General features: G+C 37.8%; 12 protein-coding genes across 12 annotated transcripts; 6 read left to right on the forward strand and 6 right to left on the reverse strand.

Annotated features, from left to right (window-relative positions):
• Positions 1–32: 32 nt before the first annotated feature.
• Positions 33–1,878, reverse strand: RHIMIDRAFT_263774 (uncharacterized protein). Its single transcript, XM_023611705.1, has 2 exons — positions 202–1,878; positions 33–155 (listed from the first exon to the last, which is right to left on the reverse strand). The coding sequence occupies exon 1, from the start codon at positions 1,835–1,837 to the stop codon at positions 446–448; it is 1,392 nt and encodes a 463-aa protein (XP_023462743.1). The 5' UTR covers positions 1,838–1,878; the 3' UTR covers positions 33–155; positions 202–445.
• A 1,046-nt stretch (positions 1,879–2,924) lies between these two features.
• On the forward strand, positions 2,925–3,737 carry RHIMIDRAFT_51726 (uncharacterized protein). Its single transcript, XM_023615352.1, has 2 exons — positions 2,925–3,178; positions 3,239–3,737. Exons 1-2 carry the CDS (start codon positions 3,091–3,093, stop codon positions 3,697–3,699), a joined length of 549 nt encoding a protein of 182 aa, XP_023462744.1. The 5' UTR covers positions 2,925–3,090; the 3' UTR covers positions 3,700–3,737.
• Positions 3,679–4,841, reverse strand: RHIMIDRAFT_51713 (uncharacterized protein). The gene is made up of 4 exons (XM_023615351.1): positions 4,778–4,841; positions 4,292–4,731; positions 3,937–4,239; positions 3,679–3,888 (listed from the first exon to the last, which is right to left on the reverse strand). The coding sequence occupies exons 2-4, from the start codon at positions 4,554–4,556 to the stop codon at positions 3,776–3,778; spliced, it is 681 nt and encodes a 226-aa protein (XP_023462745.1). The 5' UTR covers positions 4,557–4,731; positions 4,778–4,841; the 3' UTR covers positions 3,679–3,775.
• Positions 4,595–4,883, reverse strand: RHIMIDRAFT_207069 (DNA-binding domain of Mlu1-box binding protein MBP1; the record flags this gene model as incomplete). Its single annotated transcript, XM_023606955.1, has 2 exons — positions 4,595–4,731; positions 4,778–4,883. The coding sequence occupies 2 exons, from the start codon at positions 4,881–4,883 to the stop codon at positions 4,595–4,597; spliced, it is 243 nt and encodes an 80-aa protein (XP_023462746.1).
• A 929-nt stretch (positions 4,884–5,812) lies between these two features.
• Positions 5,813–7,470, reverse strand: RHIMIDRAFT_240912 (uncharacterized protein; the record flags this gene model as incomplete). Its single annotated transcript, XM_023609479.1, has 12 exons — positions 5,813–5,994; positions 6,077–6,161; positions 6,214–6,314; positions 6,372–6,441; positions 6,493–6,560; positions 6,608–6,650; positions 6,700–6,801; positions 6,866–6,911; positions 6,963–7,022; positions 7,074–7,191; positions 7,241–7,312; positions 7,359–7,470. 12 exons carry the CDS (start codon positions 7,468–7,470, stop codon positions 5,813–5,815), a joined length of 1,059 nt encoding a protein of 352 aa, XP_023462747.1.
• A 750-nt stretch (positions 7,471–8,220) lies between these two features.
• Positions 8,221–10,411, forward strand: RHIMIDRAFT_246354 (dynein light intermediate chain; the record flags this gene model as incomplete). Its single annotated transcript, XM_023610299.1, has 8 exons — positions 8,221–8,380; positions 8,434–8,652; positions 8,714–8,974; positions 9,022–9,230; positions 9,286–9,379; positions 9,441–9,775; positions 9,829–10,032; positions 10,070–10,411. 8 exons carry the CDS (start codon positions 8,221–8,223, stop codon positions 10,409–10,411), a joined length of 1,824 nt encoding a protein of 607 aa, XP_023462748.1.
• Positions 10,338–11,282, reverse strand: RHIMIDRAFT_51782 (thymidylate kinase with Fltmp and Appnhp). Its single transcript, XM_023615355.1, has 4 exons — positions 11,124–11,282; positions 10,958–11,066; positions 10,615–10,891; positions 10,338–10,562 (listed from the first exon to the last, which is right to left on the reverse strand). Exons 1-4 carry the CDS (start codon positions 11,245–11,247, stop codon positions 10,449–10,451), a joined length of 624 nt encoding a protein of 207 aa, XP_023462749.1. The 5' UTR covers positions 11,248–11,282; the 3' UTR covers positions 10,338–10,448.
• Positions 11,283–14,771: 3,489 nt separating this feature from the next.
• Positions 14,772–15,313, forward strand: RHIMIDRAFT_246356 (uncharacterized protein; the record flags this gene model as incomplete). Its single annotated transcript, XM_023610300.1, has 2 exons — positions 14,772–14,893; positions 15,052–15,313. 2 exons carry the CDS (start codon positions 14,772–14,774, stop codon positions 15,311–15,313), a joined length of 384 nt encoding a protein of 127 aa, XP_023462750.1.
• A 468-nt stretch (positions 15,314–15,781) lies between these two features.
• Positions 15,782–16,565, forward strand: RHIMIDRAFT_51816 (uncharacterized protein). The gene has a single exon (XM_023615356.1). The coding sequence runs from the start codon at positions 15,911–15,913 to the stop codon at positions 16,379–16,381; it is 471 nt and encodes a 156-aa protein (XP_023462751.1). The 5' UTR covers positions 15,782–15,910; the 3' UTR covers positions 16,382–16,565.
• On the reverse strand, positions 16,396–16,735 carry RHIMIDRAFT_207086 (uncharacterized protein; the record flags this gene model as incomplete). Its single annotated transcript, XM_023606958.1, has 2 exons — positions 16,396–16,554; positions 16,601–16,735. The coding sequence occupies 2 exons, from the start codon at positions 16,733–16,735 to the stop codon at positions 16,396–16,398; spliced, it is 294 nt and encodes a 97-aa protein (XP_023462752.1).
• A 748-nt stretch (positions 16,736–17,483) lies between these two features.
• Positions 17,484–18,958, forward strand: RHIMIDRAFT_309308 (60S ribosomal protein L4-B). Its single transcript, XM_023614594.1, has 3 exons — positions 17,484–17,576; positions 17,731–18,045; positions 18,100–18,958. The coding sequence occupies exons 1-3, from the start codon at positions 17,574–17,576 to the stop codon at positions 18,907–18,909; spliced, it is 1,128 nt and encodes a 375-aa protein (XP_023462753.1). The 5' UTR covers positions 17,484–17,573; the 3' UTR covers positions 18,910–18,958.
• RHIMIDRAFT_294578 (uncharacterized protein) lies at positions 18,935–23,822 on the forward strand. The gene is made up of 12 exons (XM_023614100.1): positions 18,935–19,601; positions 19,650–19,960; positions 20,013–20,315; positions 20,372–20,492; positions 20,548–20,872; positions 20,925–21,046; positions 21,102–21,497; positions 21,563–21,923; positions 21,983–22,578; positions 22,629–22,807; positions 22,858–23,462; positions 23,506–23,822. The coding sequence occupies exons 1-12, from the start codon at positions 19,091–19,093 to the stop codon at positions 23,726–23,728; spliced, it is 4,053 nt and encodes a 1,350-aa protein (XP_023462754.1). The 5' UTR covers positions 18,935–19,090; the 3' UTR covers positions 23,729–23,822.
• Positions 23,823–24,138: the final 316 nt, after the last annotated feature.

Raw genomic sequence — 24,138 nt, forward strand, 5'->3', positions numbered from 1 at the left:
CTAAACCATCTTATATATTTAGGTGTTAATAAGTAACAGTGCGGAAAAATGCTTGAAAGTATTCAGAATGAAATCTGCTCCTGGCTCTCCTCCTAGAAGACGACAGCTGTATGTCAAGTCTTTCATATCGCCAAAAAAAATATTAAAAATGACAAGTTAAGCAAATATATTTCTTTAAGATTCATTACTGATATATTGTAGCTTTGATTTTTTTTTTTTCAAGATCCATTATATCAAGTAGTTCACTCATAAACTTAACAAACTAGGCAGTTGTTGTATCTTTTGATGCTGGCTAAGTGCTGTCAGCGACATCTTCAACCTCTTGTACTAATCGGTGCCCCGCTATTGAATTTTAAACGCAAATCACTGTAAATAGTGGAATATTCCTTATTTGTTCAGAGAGATGAAAAAAAAAAAAAGATACTAAAAATATACTTTATTATTATTACACTCTCAACTTCTTTTTCATGCCTTTCCAGAAGGCACTTTGGTCCTTTGGATGAACATCTTGATCTAACCAATTCTTTGATTCTATCTTTCTTTGTATTTCATCATAATCACTTGGCTTCCAAACAGCATTTTGTAAATCGTCAATTTCTTTAGACACGGATAATCTTGCTTGTAATTGATCTGTAAACTCCTTATAGTACATTGCATCCGATATTTCTTTATCTAGTTCATGTAGACTTGAAAATGATTGAGGTCCACCCACCGCATCCACCGACATGTGTTTGTACACAGGCAGTCGGGAGGACGACGACGTGCTCTCGGTCACAGCTGACCTGGGTCTAAATGAGGTATTAGGTGACTCAACAGGTATAGGCGGTAGAGGTGCCGAAGGAGGAGGAGATGCAGGAGGGAGCGCTACGCCTTTCCAACGAGCGATATGCGACCTTCTTCTTTGTTGCGAGCTTTTAGAGGCGACAGACGAACGAGCGGATGCGCGGTCAGTGTATTCTTCTTCTTCATCTTGTTTATCTGAAGCCATGCTTGATGTCGAGATGACGCTTTCGCTTTTTCTACTTGGGTACATTTGCTTTATCTTTTGCTCGTACATTTTATTGACGACTTCATCTTTTTCTTTCAGCTGGTTTATCAGTGTCTCTACCTTGGCCTCAATATACATTGACTGTGACTGACATTGTTTCTTGAGTTCTTTTGCTGACTGCTCCATATCCTCCATCTTAACTTCGCTTTCTTCTAGCCTATCACTAATCGAGACGGCCATCATCTCATACTCATCCTTGGCCGTATTCAGTTCTTCCAGTATCTGCCGTAAGTCGATTATTTCTCGTTGTACGTCTCGAATGTCGATCACGTCGCTTACAGACTGTTGTGCTCTTAGTGTTTGGTTTTCTTCAGTCAAGTATTCAATTTGTTCTGATAGCTGTTCGATAAGAGCGCCTTGCATCATCAACAGCTGACTCTGTTGTTCACTCCGTGACTTGACCGTACTTAGTTCCTTGAGTGTATCTTCATATTTGTCCTGAAGCTCAGCAAGTTGTCTCTTTTCAGAACTGGGTATCGTTTCAGTAGTAGGTATCATATGAGGTGGTAACTTTGTTGCATTAAAATCCGATTTTCTGCGTACAGTTGGGTTAAAGGTAGAGTCCTTATCTTGTGAGCCAGAGGATGTTGACCGAGAACGGCTGTCTGTCAACTTTTTAGGCTGTGGTTGTTGTTCAGTGGGTGTAGCGTTTGGGTCCTCAAAGGCTTTATTTAGTACAGAGACGACAGCTAAACTCTTGATACGTTGTAGTTCTTTATCAACATGGCGTTGAGTGATCGATTGCTTTTTCGTACGCCACCTTTCGTTTGTTCCTGAAGAAGAGTCCATAATAAAATTATAAAAAAAGAGAGAGAGAAAAGAAAAACGAGATTCGGAGTTGTTGTTGTTATTAGCAACAATAATACAATGATTTAACTTAAATGGAGACCAATTAAATTTATTTGTGGACGAGGTGATTTTTTTAGAGTTGTTTTATAAGACGATTATGCCAACAGCTCTAATAAATGAATTTAATTTAAAGCCTCCTTTTTTTTTTCATAGACTTGCATGTCTCCAGCTGCAGTTACTTTTGACAACGTAACATATTCTTATGATGTTTTTAAAATAAGTGTATGCTTTCATTCATTGCTTGGATTTGATAGTAATAATGAGGACCTTAAAAATGCCTCAATTTCATATATGTATCTGTTTACGAAATTCATGAATATGCTATTTTTATATATAACAAAAATGATTTCGTTGGATCGTCTTTGTAGCTTATTTCAGTGTTTATGCCTCTTATATGCAAAGAAAGATTCCTAATAAAAAGAAAAAGATGAGCATTATTAAATGTTGTCAATGTTATTCTTATCAGGTTAAAAGAAAGTATTCTCCACTATAAAATACATATCAAGCATACCCTCCGTCATTTTCAGTAATTCTTTGGCTTTTTTGGCTTTGTTGTATGGATGGTAGGACAGGTAGATGTTTTGTTTAGGCGTGATTATTTACCATGAAGATCGACAAAACGATTATGCTTAACAATAGAAACGTAAAGCAATAAAGTTAATTGATCTAAATTCGCCTCCAATCTAAAGCTAAACAAGAGAGAGAGTTTCCCCTCCTCGGGATCGTCATTTGCTTAATTGGGTGGTTCAATAAGGTTTTACTTTGTGTCAATAAAAAAAAAAAGAGGGAGAAATGGCGCTATTCATTTATGTACCAGTAAATTACATACATGCTCAATGTTTATCTTTAATGTGATACACATACAAAGGAAAACCTTTTTATTGTTCATGTATACCCTCTTGTAGTCTATTCTCCCCTTAATTATTTCTTGTGCGTATATGAAAGAAAAAGAGAGAGAGAGAGAAATGCACCTTAAAATACACTTATAATAAAAAAAAGAAAGATTTTTTGTCTTTCTTTCATCAATGAAAAAGTTTCGTATTAAAAAAGAACCGTTCAGTCGAACAGGCTTCTTTTTCACCTTTTTAGGTTTTCTACTCATCTTGTTATGTTTAATTGGTTGTCAGACACCTGGATCAAAAAGTCTTTATTTTGTTAAAGTAACAGATGCACCCAGTTATAAAGGATCACCCATGTCAGCTTATTATGGCTGGAGAGGATATTGTATTGACGATGGACAAACAAACTGTTATGGTCATGACGTTCTTGTAGTGCCATTAGGTATACATATATATATATTTATAATCATGACCATCATCCATCTCATTCTCCTTTGATTAGATGTCTCCATCAGCAACAGTCTCAACATCACTTATCCCCGACTATTTACCGATGCCGTCAGTCCAGATACTGATCTGAATCCTGGAGCAGCGCCCAATCCAGCACATGATCCCAAGATATTTCCAGCAGCTGTACTTTGTTTGCTCTGTAGTGGTGTCTCCCTCTTCTTGGGAATTTGGAAATGGTATCAACCTCATAAATATACTGACCAACACTATACACGTGGCTTCTTGGCAGCCTCATCCGCTGTACTTGCTCTCTTACTGATCGCTCTCAGCTCAGTCATGTATCAGAATGCTGTCTATGAGCTCAATGTGATGTATCCCAACTTGGTTGCAAGTGAGGGACCAAGTATGATCATGGTGGGTGTTGCCTTTGGCTCATTCTTTATAGCCGCTATTGGATTACTCAGAGGTGTACTTAATGCAGATATGAATGCTGAAGGTTATAATGCTATTTAGCTTTTCTTTTTATTAAATTTGTAAATAAACATGTTGCTTTTTTTTATAATAATTATATGTAAAATATAGGCCTTTCTTAATAGAATTCTTTATCACTTCTTATACGCTTTGGATTGCTATTCATGATTGTAGATGCTCTCTTTCTTGAGTTTTTGCCTTGTTCTTCAGGTTGAGAAGAAGAAGGAGGACCTGTGGAGATATTAATGTGGTGATCAATATATAAATATTTATACTTACCAAAGGTATTATTATTATTATTATTATAATATTTCACTTCGGGTGGTGGACTTGAAGGAAATCCGATCTGTCTTTGTTCTTCTGATTCCTCTTTTCCATCCATCAAAGATCGACGTTGATAGACTGGAGCGAAATGAGAAGGATTATCATGTACATGATAAGGAGGTTGATTTCTATTTAAGCGATAGTCGTGAGGATGATTGATCAGGTACATACTACCGTTTTCTGGATTATGGTTGTCATGATGATGGTGATGATTATTATGATTATGATTCTCTGTAGGAGACAGTGCACGCATGGTCACTATATAAATAATGTTGGCTTATATACATATTTATTTGTTATTTACACTTACTTTCTTGATTGATACTAGGCAAATAATGCTGCTGAGGGGATTTCCCCCATTGCTGTAACTGATAGTCATTTTTGTAATAGCCTTTGGATGGCAGCATAAATGGCAAATTCGTATTCGTGGGCGCTGTTGTAGATGAAGAGGATGGAGGAGGAGGGGGTATTGACAGAAAAATGGAAGGATCTTCGACAAATAGAGGATAAAGAATATCAAATATTCTGAATTTTGTGGCTAAATCTTTAGCTCGACTAAAGGTTATCCTACACATAAAAAGTGTTATGAATCGGTTTTATAACTTGAAGAAACTTACCAGACGCCCTTGAGGTGCATTGCTCCTACTTTAACGACCACGCGACCTTTTTCGTTCTTCAAGATGCCATCTCGTTTACCTCGAGACATACCAACGACATTGAGCAGTTTAGTGCCGTTGATCATATCATTATCTATAAGAGATGAGTCATTATATTGATGTGGGAAGGCAAGGGTTACCTTGGCGACGAGCTACGCAAACGCTCTTGGCGTCGACTTGGTAACAGATTGTGCCTTCGTCTTCCCAGACGGTTGTAGTCAACTTGGGCCGTTGGGGAGGAGGCATGGTAAAGGATGTGTTATAATTATGATATCCGATTGCCTGGGGACGGGATGGGGGAGGTAGTGGCGAAGAGGAATTCCAAGATAATCCTAAAGAGCTAGGAGTTTCATGTTGTCGATGATCGTCTTGTGTTGCATTATCATAAGGTCTGCTGTGAGAACTCTCTGATAAAGAAGACGAACGAAAGTCTGGAGAGGATATCATGTAGCTGTTGGTTGAGTTGGATGAAGAATATACACTATTCGGATAGATGCCTTCCATCTTTATATATTTAAACAGATGAATTTTATTAAGGGTCAAATGTGTGGCAATATATAATAAACTTACATTTTTGAAATATATAAAATATGTAGAATGATTAAAAAAAAAAGAAAGGAAGAGTAAGTAAAGAAAAAGAAAAAAGGGACAAAAGAAAAAAAATAAAGTTCTTTTTTTCTGTTATAAGCAAAGTATAAATGTGTAAGTGGCAAAATATGTTTTAATTGTTTACATGTATCTCTATGCTTTAATTGATTATCTGTCTATTTACTGCAGCGGGCATTACCTGCATATATTGAGACCTACCTATTTACGGATGAGTTACCCGAGGGCTAAAGAAAAAAATATTTTTTTTACCTTTTTAAACTATTTCTCCTTTCCCTTATAAACGAAAGCATGAAATAAACATGGTTTCATAGATAGAGCAAGTGTCAAGCCTTGTGATAGTATATACATCTTTACCTCGTTTGACCAAAATAAATGCAATGCAAGGCAATGCTATGCAAACCAAAAAAAAAAAATAAAAATAAAAAACAGTTCTCTTTAAGCAACTTTTTTTTTATAAAAAGAAATAGATGAAAATGACTAAAAGTATACGCATATGCAGGATGATGCATTAAACAACTAAACTAAAAAAAAATTCTTTATTCAAGAACAAAAAAATGCAGGAGATGTTATTGAATACTTGTGATTTCCAAATGCTCTTTTAGTTCTTCCAGTTGCTCCTCTGTAACATCATTTTCAAATTCATCTTCATCGTCTTTTATTTCTGGTTCAATGTCTCCCATCTTGACGAATATAAAGTTCATGATATCATCTATGCATTCTGTCAAAGTGAAATCTGCAATTTCCTGATCTATATTGATATTTATATATATATATATATATATATATATAAAAGGTGAGTCCTTTTTTTGCTTACATAGATGAAACCTTACTTGACGAAATGCATGTGCAGCCAAATCTGGGATCAGTAATTATCCCTCCTTTTTCCTTTTGGCTCACAGTCCAGTTGACGCAGTTCTGTTAAAGTGGTTATTAAGTTACAATCAAAATATGTATACATGTATATTACATCAAATAACCATGTACGAAGACTAGTGTTCTTAATCATATCTCTCGAGTGAACACTGTTGGCCATGGCTGTACATATAAATCTATTCTTGTATTCAGCAACTACATAAAGTAAGTTAAAATCGGATATACATCAAACATTCATGTATAGAACTGTACAGTTTACATCCAAAGCTTGAGTTAACGCATGTCCTCCCCAGTCAAGTGTCAATGCAGCCAATTTCTGCGCCTTGGCATGTCTATGTTGTTTATGTGTTTAATAAACACAACAGACGTATACACGTGTTTTAACTTGCCTTATAAAATGGTCAAATACATAATGACAATGTTCTTCAGGGCTTTCACTACCTATTTTATGTGTAAGCCTGTATTTTGTCTTTTTTGTTGGTACTTACCAGGCACAAGTGTAATGTTGACGCTATGTGGTTCTGGATATTCCTGATAAATATTATTTCACTGCATGTGGGAAATATTGACCTTGTCTTACCCATGCTCTGTTGTTATACCAGTAATTCCCATTGGGATTGAAGATGATGACTTCATACCCTTTCTCTCTTACTCTTCTGGTTGTATCCATCACGGATCCTGCCTGTTTAAGTTTTATTATGAGTTTATCTATAATACATATCTTTTTTTTGAAAAAAATTCCTTACATAGATGTTTTCATCACACATCACTCTTCTACTCCATTGCCCAATTCTATTATAAAGTGCGTGTAAGGATTATTTCTTGTTACTCATCATGATTTACCTTGTATTGTTGCCAGCAATAAAGAGAATCAATTTATCCGTGGTTGTTAAAGCATTAGGTCTATAAGTTCAATTAGCACACAAGTATTAGTCCTATACAGATGTAATCTACGTCATGTAAATATAGGAGTGAGGATCCTTGGCTGGATCAGCATCGACAGGAATGATCTTTTTTTGGAAATTAAAAGGCTCCTCTACAAGTCTCTTTTCTACTTCCTCTCCAATGAGATCTAAACGAGTGTTGATTTACAGTCTTTTTTTAAATATTATTATTCTTACTAATAAATGCTTTATAACGTTGTTCATTATAAGGTCTGTCTTTGGGTAAATATTCAAATACATATGGTTCATCTATGGTATGTCATTAGTACACATGTCGCGTCTTTTTTTTCCTTACCTGTTGTCTTGCTTCTGATCTCTCCATTCTCTTTCAAGACATAACCAAAGCCTTCAAGCGTGTCCGGTATCTTTGGCTTTTCTTCTTTGACAACCTTTTTTCTTCTGTACATTGTAGAAATATCTAAATGGATAAAAGAAGTACAGGTTGACCAAATTAAGCTTTTTTATATATATGACGTGCGCTGATTGATTATTATTCCATCGTCAAGTAATTGACTTGTATTTCTTTAGTCCATAACTTTCAATGTATTTGGCCCAATATTTATTGGATGACCAAGGGTCTTTTTTTGGACTTTTCTCTCCTACAAACTCTTCTATAGCTTATACACACAATCTAAAGATAGATTTATGCCCTTTCTTAAGATTTTCAAAAAAGGGGACTTTAGGTTTATTATCAATGAATCAACCGAGCTCTTTGTATTGCCGCCTTCTTTTGTCAGGCACATGTGCTCAGGGGGAGTGAACCTTTCATGTCCTTTCCGGGTAAAGATGGAGTATGAATTTGTCCTTCTCACTGGATCTCAAAAATTGATCTAACTTTTTTACTGGCGACTGTAACATACAACAATCATGTCAAAACATAAATATTCTTTAAAGAAAGAGAGAAAAAGAGAGAAAGTAGTCCTAAATACTAATTTATGTACGCACAAAAGTAGCTTGTTATTTCATCGCTCTCTTATTGCTCTTTAATCAAATGTCTGTAAGATATATATATATTTATATATATGTGTGTGTGTGCAACTTAAAACTGACAACATTTTTTTCCCCTTCTTTCTCTCTCTCTTCTTCTTCTTCTTTTTTTTATCATACCCTCTTTTTTTATATATATCACAGAGATACCCTTTTATATATAGTACCAAATGCTGGATTCTGTAACGCCTTCACAAAGTGTCTCTATTACTTCTATTGCAGGACAACAGCAAGTACTCAATATACCCGAGAAAGACGAAATTTGGTCAAGTATTCTCAAAGACGTGGCTGCAACTAAAGTCGTGCCTACCAAAAATGTCTTGATTCTTGGTAATTCTTCAAAATATGTCTTATTTTATTTAACCTCTCATTTCTCAAAAAAGGTGAACCTGGTGTGGGTAAATCAACCTTGATTCATTACTTACGAAATGATCCTGGCCCACAACAACCAAAAATGACAGTGGACGAGTCAGCACCTGTGAATAACAATATCAAAAGTCATTATACCCAAAATATCAAAACACCTATTGACTCTCAAGAGAAACGAAATGATTTGGCTCTGGGGTATTCGTTTATAGATGTCAAGGACGAAGAAAATGAAGGTAAACATGATATATATATATATATTTATATATACATCTGGGCTAAAATATATCTCTATAGCCGTGGCAAGACTGGGCTGCTATCAACTGGGATTATCTTCCCCTGAATTTTTACCACTCTTGAAATTTGCTATACGATCTGAAACAGTTGCAGATGCTTGTGTTCTCATTCTATTGGATTGGACACGTCCCTGGAAATTTATGGAAACTTTGATGCGTTGGATAAATATTACGAATTATCTCGTAGATGAGATATGTAAAGAGAATACAAGTGGTGCTTGGAGTCAAGGCAAAGCCATGATGGATGAGCTAAGAGAGACATGTAAGTTAATCTTACAGGACCGCATATATTTACATTTTATAATGTAGTGGAACATTATTTACAAACATACACTGAGCCATCCAGCGGAATGATCTTGACAGCTTCTACTTCTACAAGTTCCATTGCCACAACCAACACGACCTTGACCAACTTGAATACAGCTACATCCAATCATGCTGATCAAGTCGTCCTACCTTTGACTCAAGGTTGTCTAACTACTAACCTTGGTATACCTATCATTGTTGTTTGCTGCAAGGTATTTTTATATTTATATATAAACATGACTCTTTTAAGTAAAAAATTTATAATAGAGTGACGCAATGAATGTACTGGAGCAAACACACGATTACAACGAAGATCAATTTGATTTCATTCAACAATGCTTACGATGCATTTGCATGAAATGTAAAATAGATAGAGAAAAGAAATGAATATACACAAGCATGATTAACCTTCTTTCTTTTAGATGGAGCCGCTTTATTCTATACTTCCAGCTATCAACCTCATACCTATCATCATCTTCGTGAATACATGTTGCATCGTCTATTGTCCAACAATAACAAAACATATCCATTCAATGTCAAAGCTCAGGTCATCGAACGTGAGACCGTCCTGGTACCTTCCGGATGGGATTCCTGGGGAAAGATTAAAGTGCTAAGAGAGGGATTTGATTGTGAAAGCCTGTCAGAAGGCTGGGATGAAAACATAGATGCCTTGGCAGATGGACATCAACCGGTAAATACATCGGGTGCCTTGGGTATCTATGAAGAAGCCATTCCTAATGATGATCTTGGTAATCAGGTAAAACAAAGAAATGAAATCATAAAAAAAGTGCTCATTCTGTTGTTTGACAGCCTCAACATATCTCTGCTGTCACGGTCTGTGAAGATGAGCAAGCATTTTATGAGAGACACTTTGAAACGCTTCAAAAGACAAATGACACTATGCGCAAAAACGGTAATAGTAAACCTGGTCTAGTCGGTCCTATTGGTATCACTTCCACAGCTATTGATCTAACGCGAATTGATCCCAACAAAAAAGTAAAATACATTGATATAGTGTGTACACATATGCTTATTTACTTTATCAATTCAGGAGCTTACTTTAGACAAGAGTTTGCTGAAAGGCATAGTAGCAACCAATGGTACATCTACAAATGGAAGTACGACCCCTACGTCAACAGCTGCATCCAATACAATACCCTCACCTGTAGCGGCTGCCACTCCACAAAGTGGTCCCTCACACGAAATCATTGCCAATTTCTTCCAATCGCTTTTAACCAAAAAGGGACCTTCTGGTGGAGCTGCCTCACCTACCGCGTCTCCTTTACTCACTGGTTTACCGCAGTCCAATGGCCGTGAAGAACCTCATAGACGACCTACGATCAGTAGGAAAGATGTACATAAAGAGTTGGATCGAATGAGACAATATACTTGATAAATAAACCGTGATTTTATGTGTAAAGTATGATTTGTTAATGTTTCCATAAATTGTATTGAAGCTCTTTTCGAGGTTTTGATATCTCATCCAAGACGATCTTCATGACGTCTTGTTCTACTTTTTCCATACTTGAACTTGCATCAATAAACTATTCTGGGTGATTAACCTTCATATATATAAAAAAAATGAGATGCTATTACCTTCCAACTATCATCTTTTAGCTTTCTGAACTCGGTTCGGACTTTAATCTGCAAGTCTCTCTTCTCATATCGCTCTTCTCCAAATCCTCCTCTCTTCTCTGCCTCATTGATCGACAAGTCCAGAAATAAGACGAGATCTGGTGAAAGAAGACCAACGTCAGGATGCTTACACCAATCAAAGTCCAATCCTTTTGCAACTGAGAAGGCAACACCTGAATAAGCATATCGATCAATCACGAGGGTTTTGCCAGCTAAGAGTTTCTCTGAAATAGATTTCCTGCAAAAAAAAAGAGACAATTGCTTAGAGAAACATATTTCCTTTTTGGTATTATCTATTATTTACATGGCTTCCCAACGGTTTGCAGAAAATAATAAATGGATAGCGTGGTCATCAAGGTCGCTTTTCTGTCTCAGATAACTGTCAATCATTTTTCCAGTCTGAGTTGTTCTATCTATTCAAATACAAGGTCAGGACAGGACATTACAAGACATGACTAGATGTCTATTACCTGGAAATTTGACAAGTTCAGAATCTATATTACGAGATTTCAAGTTGTGAACAAGTAGCTCACATTGTGTTGATTTGCCTGAACGGTCACATCCTTCAACTACAATCATCAATCCTCGTGTCATCGTCTTGAACTGTTTAAGAAAAAAAAATTGTTGCAGGAAAGAATTGGCATTAAATATTCGCGTCACTGCATATCTTTTTTTTTTTTTTTGTGCATAAAAGACAAGGGGATATTTATACATGGCATAAAGTTGAAGTTGCATTATATTCAATAGTTACTTTAATATCCGCTAGGACACATCCCTCAACTGTCGCGTTTTCTTTTATGTGTATAAAGTAGCCAAGGGTTACCTGACGCATTAAAGTTGAAATACTTTATGATTATTTTCTAGTTGAGTATTGTTCTTGATGCTTCCTCTCTCCCATCATTAGCCAGTAAATTAAGCTGTATGTTCTTTCATCACTGCTGGCTCAGCCTCGGTATTATCTCAACGCCAGGTAATGCTCTGGTGGAAAAGTTTATTGGACCACCCCTTCTTTTTGGAAATCCTGTCACCTCTATTGACTCTATGTTGCTACACTCTTTCCGGAAAGTAAATTCGCCTGTGATCGAAAATATATGCGCCCAACGGTGAGAACAAAACTCATGCTGTACGAAATGCAAATTCGTCGTCGTCAGGAATATTTTCCTAGTACCAGCCTTGACATCTATGGATACACTGTATTTCCAAAAAATAATGAGACTGAATGTCGTGCTTTCCAAATTTAGATGTCGTATTGAAACCGTTGTAATGTTATCAGAGTAATAACAAATACAAAAAGAATATGGCTCACTATCCCATTTGACAGTAATATTAATAGATGGGCTGCCTTGGAGTTGAAATTAACTTAATATTAGAAATTGCCCTCTTTAATCTCTTTGTAAAAGTTTAAGTTCTTTATTCGGTTTTTCTATATAGTCATATTTGGCAATGCATATCCTTGAATAATCACCATGTAGATTTCTCCTATTTGATATGATTTCTTTGTTCCAGGTACCTGATCCTGAAGCTTGTTTGAAAAAGAAAAACATATAAAAACCCATTTTAATTGGGTCCTTTTTTTGCTTCTTTACAGCAGTTATCAAATGTCCCTCTGAGTGTTCAAAGATTCACTAATCAAAACTAGCCTGTCCTCATGGTCCTTGCTCTGACTCGCTTATCCCGCTCTCTTTGCTCTCTGGCTTGTACCTGGAGCGTTCTCCCAATTGCCTCTTCTTGTGCTCTGGGTTCTCTCTGTCCTCCGTTCCTTTTTTTTTTTTTTTTGTTTAAACAATCCTGGGTAGTTATCGCTACCCTCCCCAGACTGCGCCTTGGCGGTAAGTAAAACTAATATTAGGATATGTGCTCTAATACTAACATACTTCTTCTCTCTTTTTCTACATATACTCATTATCTCCCTCTCTCTCTCTCTTTTGACATGATGTCGTTTTATTCAAACGTGATTTTCTTTGTCGTCTTTTTACGTAAATGATTTTTTTATTTTACGACAAATTTTATAAAACTAACGTCAATAATTAATAAAATCACAGTATTGAAGCTTTATCAGGATTAGGGGTAGGGGTTCTATCGTAGTTTGTGATGTGTAAATCACATCTGACCTGCTACCTTCCGCCCATTCAGTCTGAGCTACAGAGTAGCTATTGTCGAGAACATCTGCACCTATAAGCAACTTGCGTATTAGATGGATACAGTATTTTTATGCGAACAATAAAATGCACTATCAACTAAAGAGTGAACAACAGGATCTATGATCTTGGCTTCACAAAGCAATATCTTACTCATCAGATCTGTACCTGGTCTCCAGTTTTAAGGTAGATTGAAATCTTCTGTATCTTGGATTAAGTTGGAACGAGTTTTGCAAGTAATTAGTTTCCTGAATATATACAAAACTAAATTAGTTAACTTACAGTATTGAATGGATACTGTGCTATCAGGAAAAAAGGAAGGAAACTAAAACGACCAAAATAATTAAGCAAACACTTGGTGCACTCAAAAATAGACTAATGCTACGGGCACTACCTATGATGTCGCCCAACAAAGCTTTTCAATGTATAGCGTCAAGCTAAACATGAGTCTATGAAGTTGCCATCTTGAACTGTGTCTTTTCAAGAAGAAGAAAGAAATAAAAAAGAAATGTTGTTATTTTTTATTCTAATTTTATGTTGTCAGTTTGATCAACAAAGAACCAAGGTCAATCATGCACAATTATGGTATATACGTATTTTATATCAGAGAGCGGACTGAACAGCCTTAGGTTAGACTTTGGTAGTGTGAAGTCGTAATGACAACATAGATAACGCCCCAAGGAAGCGCTCCTAGCATTAGCCTATTTTTGAGTGCATTTTTGAGTGCACCAAATGTTTGCCAATAATTACACGCCACTGCTTTACCGTCACCGTCACTGCCTTATCTCTCATCGTTACCGTTACCGGTGTGTCTAACCATATCTCTCAGAAATAGCAAAAGTGCCTCTAAGTACTTCATTATGATGCCTAATCATATTGTGTGTACTCTGTAAAGACAGCTACTTGTTGGCTGCAGAATTAAGAAATAGTTTAGGGAAGAACACCACTGCGCTAGGTATACTCGTTTATCATACTATATTTTTACGTAAAAAGACGACAAAGAAAATCACGTTTGAATAAAACGACATCATGTCAAAAGAGAGAGAGAGAGGGAGATAATGAGTATATGTAGAAAAAGAGAGAAGAAGTATGTTAGTATTAGAGCACATATCCTAATATTAGTTTTACTTACCGCCAAGGCGCAGTCTGGGGAGGGTAGCGATAACTACCCAGGATTGTTTAAACAAAAAAAAAAAAAAAAGGAACGGAGGACAGAGAGAACCCAGAGCACAAGAAGAGGCAATTGGGAGAACGCTCCAGGTACAAGCCAGAGAGCAAAGAGAGCGGGATAAGCGAGTCAGAGCAAGGACCATGAGGACAGGCTAGTTTTGATTAGTGAATCTTTGAACACTCAGAGGGACATTTGATAACTGCTGTAAAGAAGCAAAAAAAGGACCCAATTAAAATGGGTTTTTATATGTTTTTCTTTTTCAAACAAGCTTCAGGATCAGGTACCTGGAACAAAGAAATCATATCAAATAGGAGAAATCTACATGGTGATTATTCAAGGATATGCATTGCCAAATATGACTATATAGAAAAACCGAATAAAGAACTTAAACTTTTACAAAGAGATTAAAGAGGGCAATTTCTAATATTAAGTTAATTTCAACTCCAAGGCAGCCCACCTATTAATATTACTGTCAAATGGGATAGTGAGCCATATTCTTTTTGTATTTGTTATTACTCTGATAACATTACAACGGTTTCAATACGACATCTAAATTTGGAAAGCACGACATTCAGTCTCATTATTTTTTGGAAATACAGTGTATCCATAGATGTCAAGGCTGGTACTAGGAAAATATTCCTGACGACGACGAATTTGCATTTCGTACAGCATGAGTTTTGTTCTCACCGTTGGGCGCATATATTTTCGATCACAGGCGAATTTACTTTCCGGAAAGAGTGTATAACATTGACCAAATATTCATGCTACGGCTAATCAAGTGCTCACCTAATGCATACTGCCGCTACAAAATGCTACCCATCGTTCTTGTTGCTGTAACCAAGTCTTTTTCCAGCGTTGCATTTAAAGGGGAATTCACCTCCAGTGAGTGCGGGCTTTTTCTGGAAGCTAGTTCCAAGTTCTGGGCAAAGCAGTGTGTGGCAATGACTCCGGAAACTGTCCCCAGTCACTTTTATAAACCAACATTAAATCTAATGACAGTCCTAGGATGTTTCATTATACGCACTGAATGTAAAATACCATATCATCTTGAGTCTAACGCAGCCATGACAATGTTATCTTCAATTGCAGAGGATATCTGTCAAGAGAAGACACCAAAAAGATCACCAACTCAAGAGTTTTTCATCATTTAAAACAAGTAAAAAGAAACTTGGAAAAAATAATTGAAGAGAACAAAGGACAAGAAGGCAACAAAAAGACAAAGAGTTGCGCAGAAGAAAGCATCTTATCAATTAAGCAACTAGAAAGAGATTTAGAAGATGACAGTGAAAAAGAAAGCAAGCAGACAGCCATGTACACTGAAGAAGGTGCTCAGTTTATTGAAAATACATGAGGGCCTGGAAAAAACAAAAACTGGAAGTACATCTTCAACAAAGGAAAAGCAGTAGGTTTGTTTAAGTTCTACAAATCAACTGACAGCTTAAAATCTTCGTATTATCACATTAAAAGAAGAAAGAGACAAAATGAATGATTTTTTTTATGACTACAATAAAAACTGTACCAAGCATATAGTTTGAATCTCTAAATTGTACGAAAAGAGAAGCGTTTTGTTTGGATTAGATATGAACTGACATAACATAGTGAGTAAAAATACATGAGGGCGGGACGTATAAAGTACTCATTTATGGAGAAGCTATGGAAAAAAAAAGATGTACACAATTTCACGCCCGTTGCCGTATCTCTTATTATGATATCCAAGAGCTCGTTTTTATTGGTGATATCATAGCACTCTATCCCAATAGCACTAGCTTCGGTGTTGCTTTTAATGACGAAGACTACACTAATTACGTTTATATCACCTCCCCATTATCAATTATTATAAACATCATTTCTTGTTAGTCTTGGTTTCATTTACGTCATAGCTAAGTTTTATGCAGCTATATCATAGATATCAAGCTCTGTTTCTTTCTTATTCTTTCTCTTTCTAAACATGTCCGATTTACCACCGCATAAAGGCGAATTAACTCCCAAACTGCAAGAGCAGTCTACGCTGATGGATAGTTATCCAGACTATTCCAACCCATATGCATATCCACCCAACAATAATAACTCATCTATAGATCACTACAGTAGTTCAACAACCGATCCACAGCTGCAAAAACTAAAGAGCTCCATTTGGAAAAAGGCAGGCCAGATACAATCAGCCATTGGCGGCCTAGCTCAAATAGAATCATGGAGACAGACTGGACAAAAGATAGAAGAAGAAGCAGAAAGAGAATATAGAGAGGCAGAGGAAAGGATGAACCACGGAGAACCAAGCAGGATTCATGGTGAATACAATCGTCTGATGGGTTTCATGTCTTATGCTGTAGGGCATATCGCCGGAGATCCAGAAATGCAAGCAAGGGGCGGACAAAGGAGTCGAGAAGGAGAGGAGGAGATTGACAAGAGCCAATATTAATAAAATTAAGCAATTTATTTTGTCTTTTGTGAGCCTTTACTCTTGGAAGTTGCCTTTAAAAAGAATGCGGTAATGACCGAGACGCCAGCAACTAAGACGGCAGCAGGCAGATATATGGAATACTCGTGAGGAGGAAAGTAATCTTGAAGTGGGTTAGTTTCTTCTAAAAAAGGCTATATTCTAATGAGAAAAGGAGGATACGAATTGCTTTCATCTTACAGTGATCAAGGCCCAAGTTGAGTAATAAATAAAGATGAAGGCTGCTGCTCCACAGGCTGATGCTCCAACAATCTTATCTGATGAACCCTGGCATAAACATGTTAAGAGCACGCGTACATGCGTAATGTTGTTCATTTTACCATTATTCAATTATAAAAAGAAAGGTCGCAAATGGACATTTCGTTCGGAACATGAAATTATACTAGAAGTCAAACGCTTGAATTTGCTGAAAAGGGGGATTAAGCATTGACAGAATGTTATTTTTATTCATGGTAGAACAATCAATAAAAAGTCTAGTATACAGTCAACACCCTAAAGAGAGGCTGGCGATAATATCTGTATAATTATAAAAGCATACCCTTAGTTCTCAAGACAATAGCTTATAGTGACAGGATCTAACACGAAAAGATAACATTACACGGGTGTCAATATTGTATGTACATCAAGGAATGAACTGAGTTTATTCCCTAAGTCTATTGTGATAAACCCTCAATAGAGACCGGTTTCAAAGTAAAGGATTCATAAAAAGCCCAAACTCATGTAGACATTATTTTACCTCTTGCAAAGTTTGAAAAGACGATTGACTTCCCCCATTCAACTGAGGGTTTCAATGAAGCAACTACTCAAAATATCTTTGCTTGACTAGCATTTATTTTAATTGCTATATTTAAAGAGTATTCCTCCATCTACATATAACGAATAATGCCTATTAAAGCTTGCTGATGCCTCAGATATCTACATCACTTAAGTGAACCCTAAACGACTTTACAGAGAAAAGAAGAGAAAAAAAATATGAAACTCGCTACAACAGTGAGACTCATCTTCATGCAGGTCGAAAGAAGTCCGGACCGAACCAAATTGCCGGCATTTGAATTAATTGTCTCCCTCTTTAGGCAAGGAAGGGTTGCCTGTAAAAATCCATGAAAGCATCCATCCGTGAAAACCTTCTCTTTTCCTGATCGAACTTTTCGAAATGGTAAAGCATCAATCCAACCTGATAAACGTGAACGAGGAGTGAAAGAGCAAAATACTTTGACGAATGGATGGATGAACGTATTTTGCTTAAAATCTTCTTCCCCTCTCTTTCACCAAATATATACAGTGGTTTTTAATACTCTCTCTTAATGTAGTCCGCTGCCAGACCTGTCATCAACGTCTACGCCGATAGTGGTAAGAACGTCGCTAGCACCGTTCCTCTCCCTGCCGTCTTCAAGGCCCCCATTCGTCCTGATATCGTCAACTTTGTTCACACCAACATGGCCAAGAACAAGCGTCAACCTCACTCTGTCTCTGCCAAGGCTGGTGAACAAACCTCTGCCGAATCTTGGGGTACCGGTCGTGCCGTTGCTCGTATTCCCCGTGTTAACGGTTCTGGTACTCACCGTGCTGGTCAAGCCGCTTTCGGTAACATGTGTCGTGGCGGTCGTATGTTCGCTCCTACCAAGGTATAATCATAGTTATAGATTAGTGAGCAATAGATATTAAACATGTATCAATAGACCTGGAGAAAGTGGCAAGTCAAGACCAACTTGAACCAAAAGCGTTTCGCCACTGCTTCCGCTTTGGCCGCTTCTGCTCTTCCCTCTTTAGTCATGGCTCGTGGTCACCGTGTTGAAAAGATTGAAGAAGTTCCTCTTGTCATTGACGACTCCATTGAAAAGTTGACCAAGACCAAGGAAGCCGTTGCTTTGTTGAAGGCCATCAACGCCTACTCTGACGTTGTCAAGGTCTCCAACTCTCGTAAGCTCCGTGCTGGTCAAGGTAAGCTCCGTAACCGCCGCCACCGTCAACGCCGTGGTCCTCTCGTTATCTACAACGAAGACAACGGTCTCGTCAAGGCTTTCCGCAACTTGCCCGGTCTTGAATTGGTCAACGTTCGTCGCCTTAACTTGTTGCAATTGGCTCCTGGTGGTCACCTTGGTCGTTTCATCATCTGGACCAAGTCTGCTTTCGCTCTCCTTGATGAACTCTACGGTACTTATGAAGCTCCTGCTACTTTGAAGAAGGACTACGTCTTGCCCGCTCACATCATGACCAACCCCGATGTTGCTCGTCTCATCAACTCTGATGAAATCCAATCCGTTGTTCGCCCTGCTGGCGGTAAGCACCACAAGCGTCCTTTCACCCAAAAGAAGAACCCTCTCAAGAACCAAGGTGTCATGAACCGCCTCAACCCTTACGCTCAAGTCCTTCGTCGTGCTGAAATCATCAAGTCCCAAAAGACTGGTAAGGTCGCCAAGGTTGAAAAGAAGAAGGGTGCTTCTACTGCTGCCAGCAAGAAGTTCTTGGATATCCTCCACTCTGCTTAAATTTAATAGCTTAAAATAAAAAACTCGATCGCGTTTTGTTTGCTCGGACATTAGAAATAATATGCAGAGGTTCACTGTTAACTTTTCCCGTTTTTCCCCTATTGTTATCCGACGTCATACGAAAGCTAAGTTTATATTATTTCTATTTTAAGTTCTTTTTTTCTTGTTTCGTTTTATATAAATGGAGCAAGACAATTCGCCTATGCCACCTCCGTTACCTGAACGGCCGTTACAGGCTACACTCATTGAAGAAGAAGAAACACCAGTACTACCACCTCGTCCGATCGAAGAGAGTAGAAATGTGCCAAGAAAAGCTCGTTCACATGTTACTGCAGATCTTGTTCCTGATCTACACGGCATTCTGACAAAGCAACGACTTTCTACTGAACTTGATACGAGTAACACTGCGCGAATAAGACAGGCTGTCACTGAAGCAGAACACAAGACGGTACCAGCTACAGCACCGACCAAAGCAGTAAGTATGCCAGGAACATTTCGAACGGGCTGGAAAGCGTTTTCTATTTCTTCCAATGTGAAACGAACCGACGTACTGGACGAAGTATTACCCAACTTTCTTTATGGACAATGGTATCATAATGCAATAGCCCTCTTTGTCACTGCCGCGGGTTCATTTATACTAGCAAAAATGAACGCGAGTATCGGAACGGTTATTCTGTTTTGCTTCTTTATTGGTAACTTTTCCCTCTAAACATGTACTTTTGTATACTAAAGATCTATAGGTCATTATTTCCGTACGAGTATGCGAAGGTTCAGACGGTATGCGAGAGACGATATTCAACGAGAGGTGATCAAGTTCAAGATGGAGGCCGGTGTTGAATCTGTAGAGTGGTTAAACAGCTTTATGCAAAGGTTTTGGCTTATTTTTGAACCTGTCTTGAGTGCCTTGGTTGTAGAAAACTTGGATAATTACATTTCTGATCTTTTGCCGCCTTTTTTGGATTCAGTTCGATTATCGACATTTACGTTGGGAACAAAGCCTTTTAGAATTGAAAGTGTCAAGACGTATCCTAATACTGATCCCGAGATTGTGGTAAAGAAAAAGACAAAAAGAGAGAAGACCGTTCTTAATTTAGTGTGTATAGTGCATGGATTGGAAAGTATCGTTTATACCGAATGACTTGAATGATTTGTCTTTAAAGGAGCTGGATAGAAAGGTGAATCCAAAGATAACCATGAATGTTAGGTTTGGTAAAGGTCGTATTGGTGCTGGATTTCCTGTACTGATCGAGGATATGTCATTTCATGGCCATTTACGTGTTAAAATCAAGTTTATGAGCAAATTTCCTTTTGCAAAATTGGTTGATATGAGCTTTTTGGAAAAACCACAGTTTGATTATGTCTTGAAGCCATTAGGAACGGATTCATTTGGATTTGATGTGAATTTGGTAAACTACTATAGGCGATACCCTACAACAAGAAAGGCTCATTTTATCTTGTGTAGATTCCTGGGTTACAAAGCTTTATTAAAGATCAACTTCATGCTATTTTGGGCCCTCTCATGTATGCTCCTAATGTGTTTACGCTTGATGTTGAAAAGATACTCTCTGGTGATTTTGACTTTAGTAAGTCTCCTCTCTTGTTTCCTCACTTTGATTAATTCCCCTTTCCTATCAATAGGCTCAGCTAATGGTGTGTTAGCTGTCACTGTCTATTCAGCTACTGCCTTTGAAAACGTCGATGATCTCCTAGACGATGATCTCCCCAATACATATATTCGATTTTACTTGGATCATGGACAAGAATTGGATCGAACAAGCGTATACGAGCGCTCCTTTTCACCACAATGGAACGAAACAAAGTTTTTGATGCTAAACAGCTTAAATTCACTCTTATCTGTGGAATTAAAGGCATCACGTCCAGGCTTAAAGGATAGAAGATTGGGAACTGCCAACTTTGATCTTTCTAAATTAGATAATGATATGGATACAGACCAGAAAGGATTGTAAGCTTTTGAAAGATAAAACAAGTGTGTATTTATTAATTTTTTCCATCAGGACTTTGACGCTCTTACGAAACGGAAAGTTTGTTAGTGATCTTTGCGTTGATCTACGATACTTGCCGATTTCTAAACCGACAAAGCGCGCGGATGGTACGATGGAAGCAGCATTAGAGTCCAGTAAGTTATATGTATATACACTTTCATGGTACAAACTAAACAGAGAATGGGTCAGATTCGGGTGTGGCTCGTATTGTGATTCATGAATGTACCAATTTGATATCCAAGGACCGTATCAGCCCATATGTTCGAGTGATCATGAACGGAAATGAAAAGAAGAGAACACATGTAGTGAAAAGAAGCAACAGCCCTAGATATGATGTTCCCTGTGAGGTTGTCATCTTGGACAAGACGAACGTCTTTGTTCGTATCGAAGTGATGGATGAAGATCAAGTATTAGGCAGCATCGGTGGCCAGTTTGTAGATTTGATTCGTCTTCAGCAGAATAATGATGGATGGTGGGATATAACAAATGGAGAACAAACTGTTGGACAAATTCACTTGAGTGCTGAATGGAAACCCATGGTGACGACAGGCTTATCTGATATTCTGGATGGTCATGAATTTAACAGTAAGAGACTCCTCCTTCCTTGCTTTAGAGACCATATCCTAAACTTTTTTTTGTCTTTATAATAGAACCTGCTATTGGTGTTATACGCTTTACCATCTGGGAAGCTCGTGACCTTCGCAATGTCGAGCTAGTGACAAACGGTAAAAGTGATCCTTACGTTCGTATATTGTCCGGATTCCAAGTGCGTAATCGTACCGAAGTCGTGGATAACAACTTGAATCCAGAATGGGGCGAAACGTTGTATGTCCCTGTTCATTCCCTCAAGGAAAATCTTGTGCTAGAAGCTATGGACTGGAACGCACGAACAAGAGATAAGTCACTGGGTATGACAGAGTTTAAGGTATCAGAGGTCATTCAGCAGCAGATAGGTGACCAAAGCGTTGATCCCGATGTCTGGTATGAATCAAACGGAAGAAAGATTGATAGGTAAAAATCAAAAGGTAGAATACGAGTCGAATCTAATGCTTTGCCCCCACACAACGTAGATGGGACAGATTACATTCTGCTGACAGACGATCATTTAAAGGCGAGCTACACTATTCAGCTGAATTCATTCCGGTCATCCAACTACCACAGAAAACAGAATCATTGCCACTTTGTACTCTGCGTGGGTCTTATGTTAGATACACGCCTGATGATTTGATTGATCTTGATTCATACAGCTCTGGTGTTTTGAAAATTAAAATTCACGAAGTTCAGCTTTCTTCTACTGCTTACTGCTACTGTCACGTGATTGTGGATGCTCTTATGCCTCAATATAAAACAGCCAAACTTCGCGGTGATATACTCCGGTTTAACGAGAATGCAGATGCGTTTATAAAGGAGATTGACTTTTCCCGTATTGCGATTGAAATCAAGCCAGCTTATGTTGATGAGAAAGAGATTTACAAGTTGGGCCATTGGATAGACACAGGCTCATCTATTGTTCGCCGTATCATGAAACGCAAGCGTGCAGGATATAAAGAGGATGAAGGAACCTGGTTTAACTTGATGGGAACAGATGGACCCGGTCGAATTAAGCTTGGATTTGATTTTGTCCCACTCGATGATTTTGTGCTAAATCCTGATGAAAGTCTTGACAGTAAGAGGAAATTGAAATACAAACATACAATAGCTGAATTATTTGTCTAGATCAAGGTGTCTTATCAGTGGACTTGTTAAGTGCTCGTGACTTGATGGCAGTTGACAAGACGGGCACCAGCGACCCCTATGTTGTGTTTACAGTCAATGGTGAGAGGTTATACAAGAGTGATGTTATCAAAAAGGCATTGAATCCCAAATGGAGCCGTGCGAGGTTTACTGTTCCCATTGTTTGTATTCCCTGCGCTTATCATTTTATGAGACTCATTGTTTCTATTAGCAATCAAGAGTAACAGCAAGTATACGAATTGAGGTATTTGATTGGAACCATGTGAAGGGCCATCGACCGATTGGCTCAGGTGGATTTACATTAAGAGGTGATGCTGTCGAGAGTTTTAAGGCTCGTCTAGTGGATGTACCACTTGATGGCGTAGAAGGTGTATCAGGCAGTGTGCAAATCAGATTAACATGGCATCCTCAACTCTTGATCAATAAGAAGACACAGACATCTGTCTTGGGAACCACTCGTACCTATGCTCACGATGATGTCAATCTGGAAGCATCTGGACCACTTTTAAGAGATGCTGAATCATCGCGTATATCTAGTGACAGCCAAAGGGAGTCCTATGGTCGACCTTCCTTAGAGTCTGATTCTCGCTTCAGTTTGGATGATTCAGTATCTATTGCACCTTCTTCCTTTATTGACGAAGATCAAGTCAGTGATACGACAGGACGTGATGGTACTGTCATGATTACGATTTTAGAAGCAAGAGGACTAAGAGGCGTTGATAAGAATGGAACGAGTGATCCTTTTGTTCGTGTACGACATGGAAGATCAGATATATACAAGACGAGATATATCTCCAAGACACTCGCACCAGAATGGTAAGAAAAACAAAGAGAGAGAATATATGTTAATCATGAATAGGAATGAGAATTTTAGCTTTAAAGTAACAAGTGAACCCTTTGCATTAGATTTCAAAGTTAAGGATCATAATCGACTTCGATCATCAGTGGACCTTGGACAGTATAGATGTAATATTTGGGACCTAATTAAACCAGGTCGTGGACAGAATGAATGTAAACAATGGTTACCTTTGTATCCTACTGGCAGTGGCGAACTTTATGTTCACATACAATTTACAGAATAAATGACCATCTTTTTTTTTTTTGCAACTCGACAAGTTGACAAGTGTAACAATTGAGGAGGGGGGAAAGTCATCAACTTTGTGTGTCATACTGAATAATATATATATGACGTAAAAAGGAGAGAAAGGGAAGTACTAAGAATTTTTTTTTTCTTACTCTTTATACGAGTCTTTCCAAACAAGAACAAGGGCCCTATTTTGATCTCGATACACTATTTTTTAAAGTCAATGGACTTTTTGACAGAGTAACGCAAAGAGTAATACAAACTTTGCAAAAGACGTCCTAATATGGAATTACCGTTTGAGTTTAAGGAGAAAACTTGTGTAAGCGACTCTCCTTATTGTCTCCCTGTTTTTTTTTTTAATCTTTTTCTCTTTCATCCTTTTTATATTATATTTTTCCTCTTTTTTCA

This window comes from Rhizopus microsporus, assembly GCF_002708625.1.
Source record: "Rhizopus microsporus ATCC 52813 unplaced genomic scaffold scaffold_19, whole genome shotgun sequence".
NCBI lineage: Eukaryota > Fungi > Mucoromycota > Mucoromycetes > Mucorales > Rhizopodaceae > Rhizopus > Rhizopus microsporus.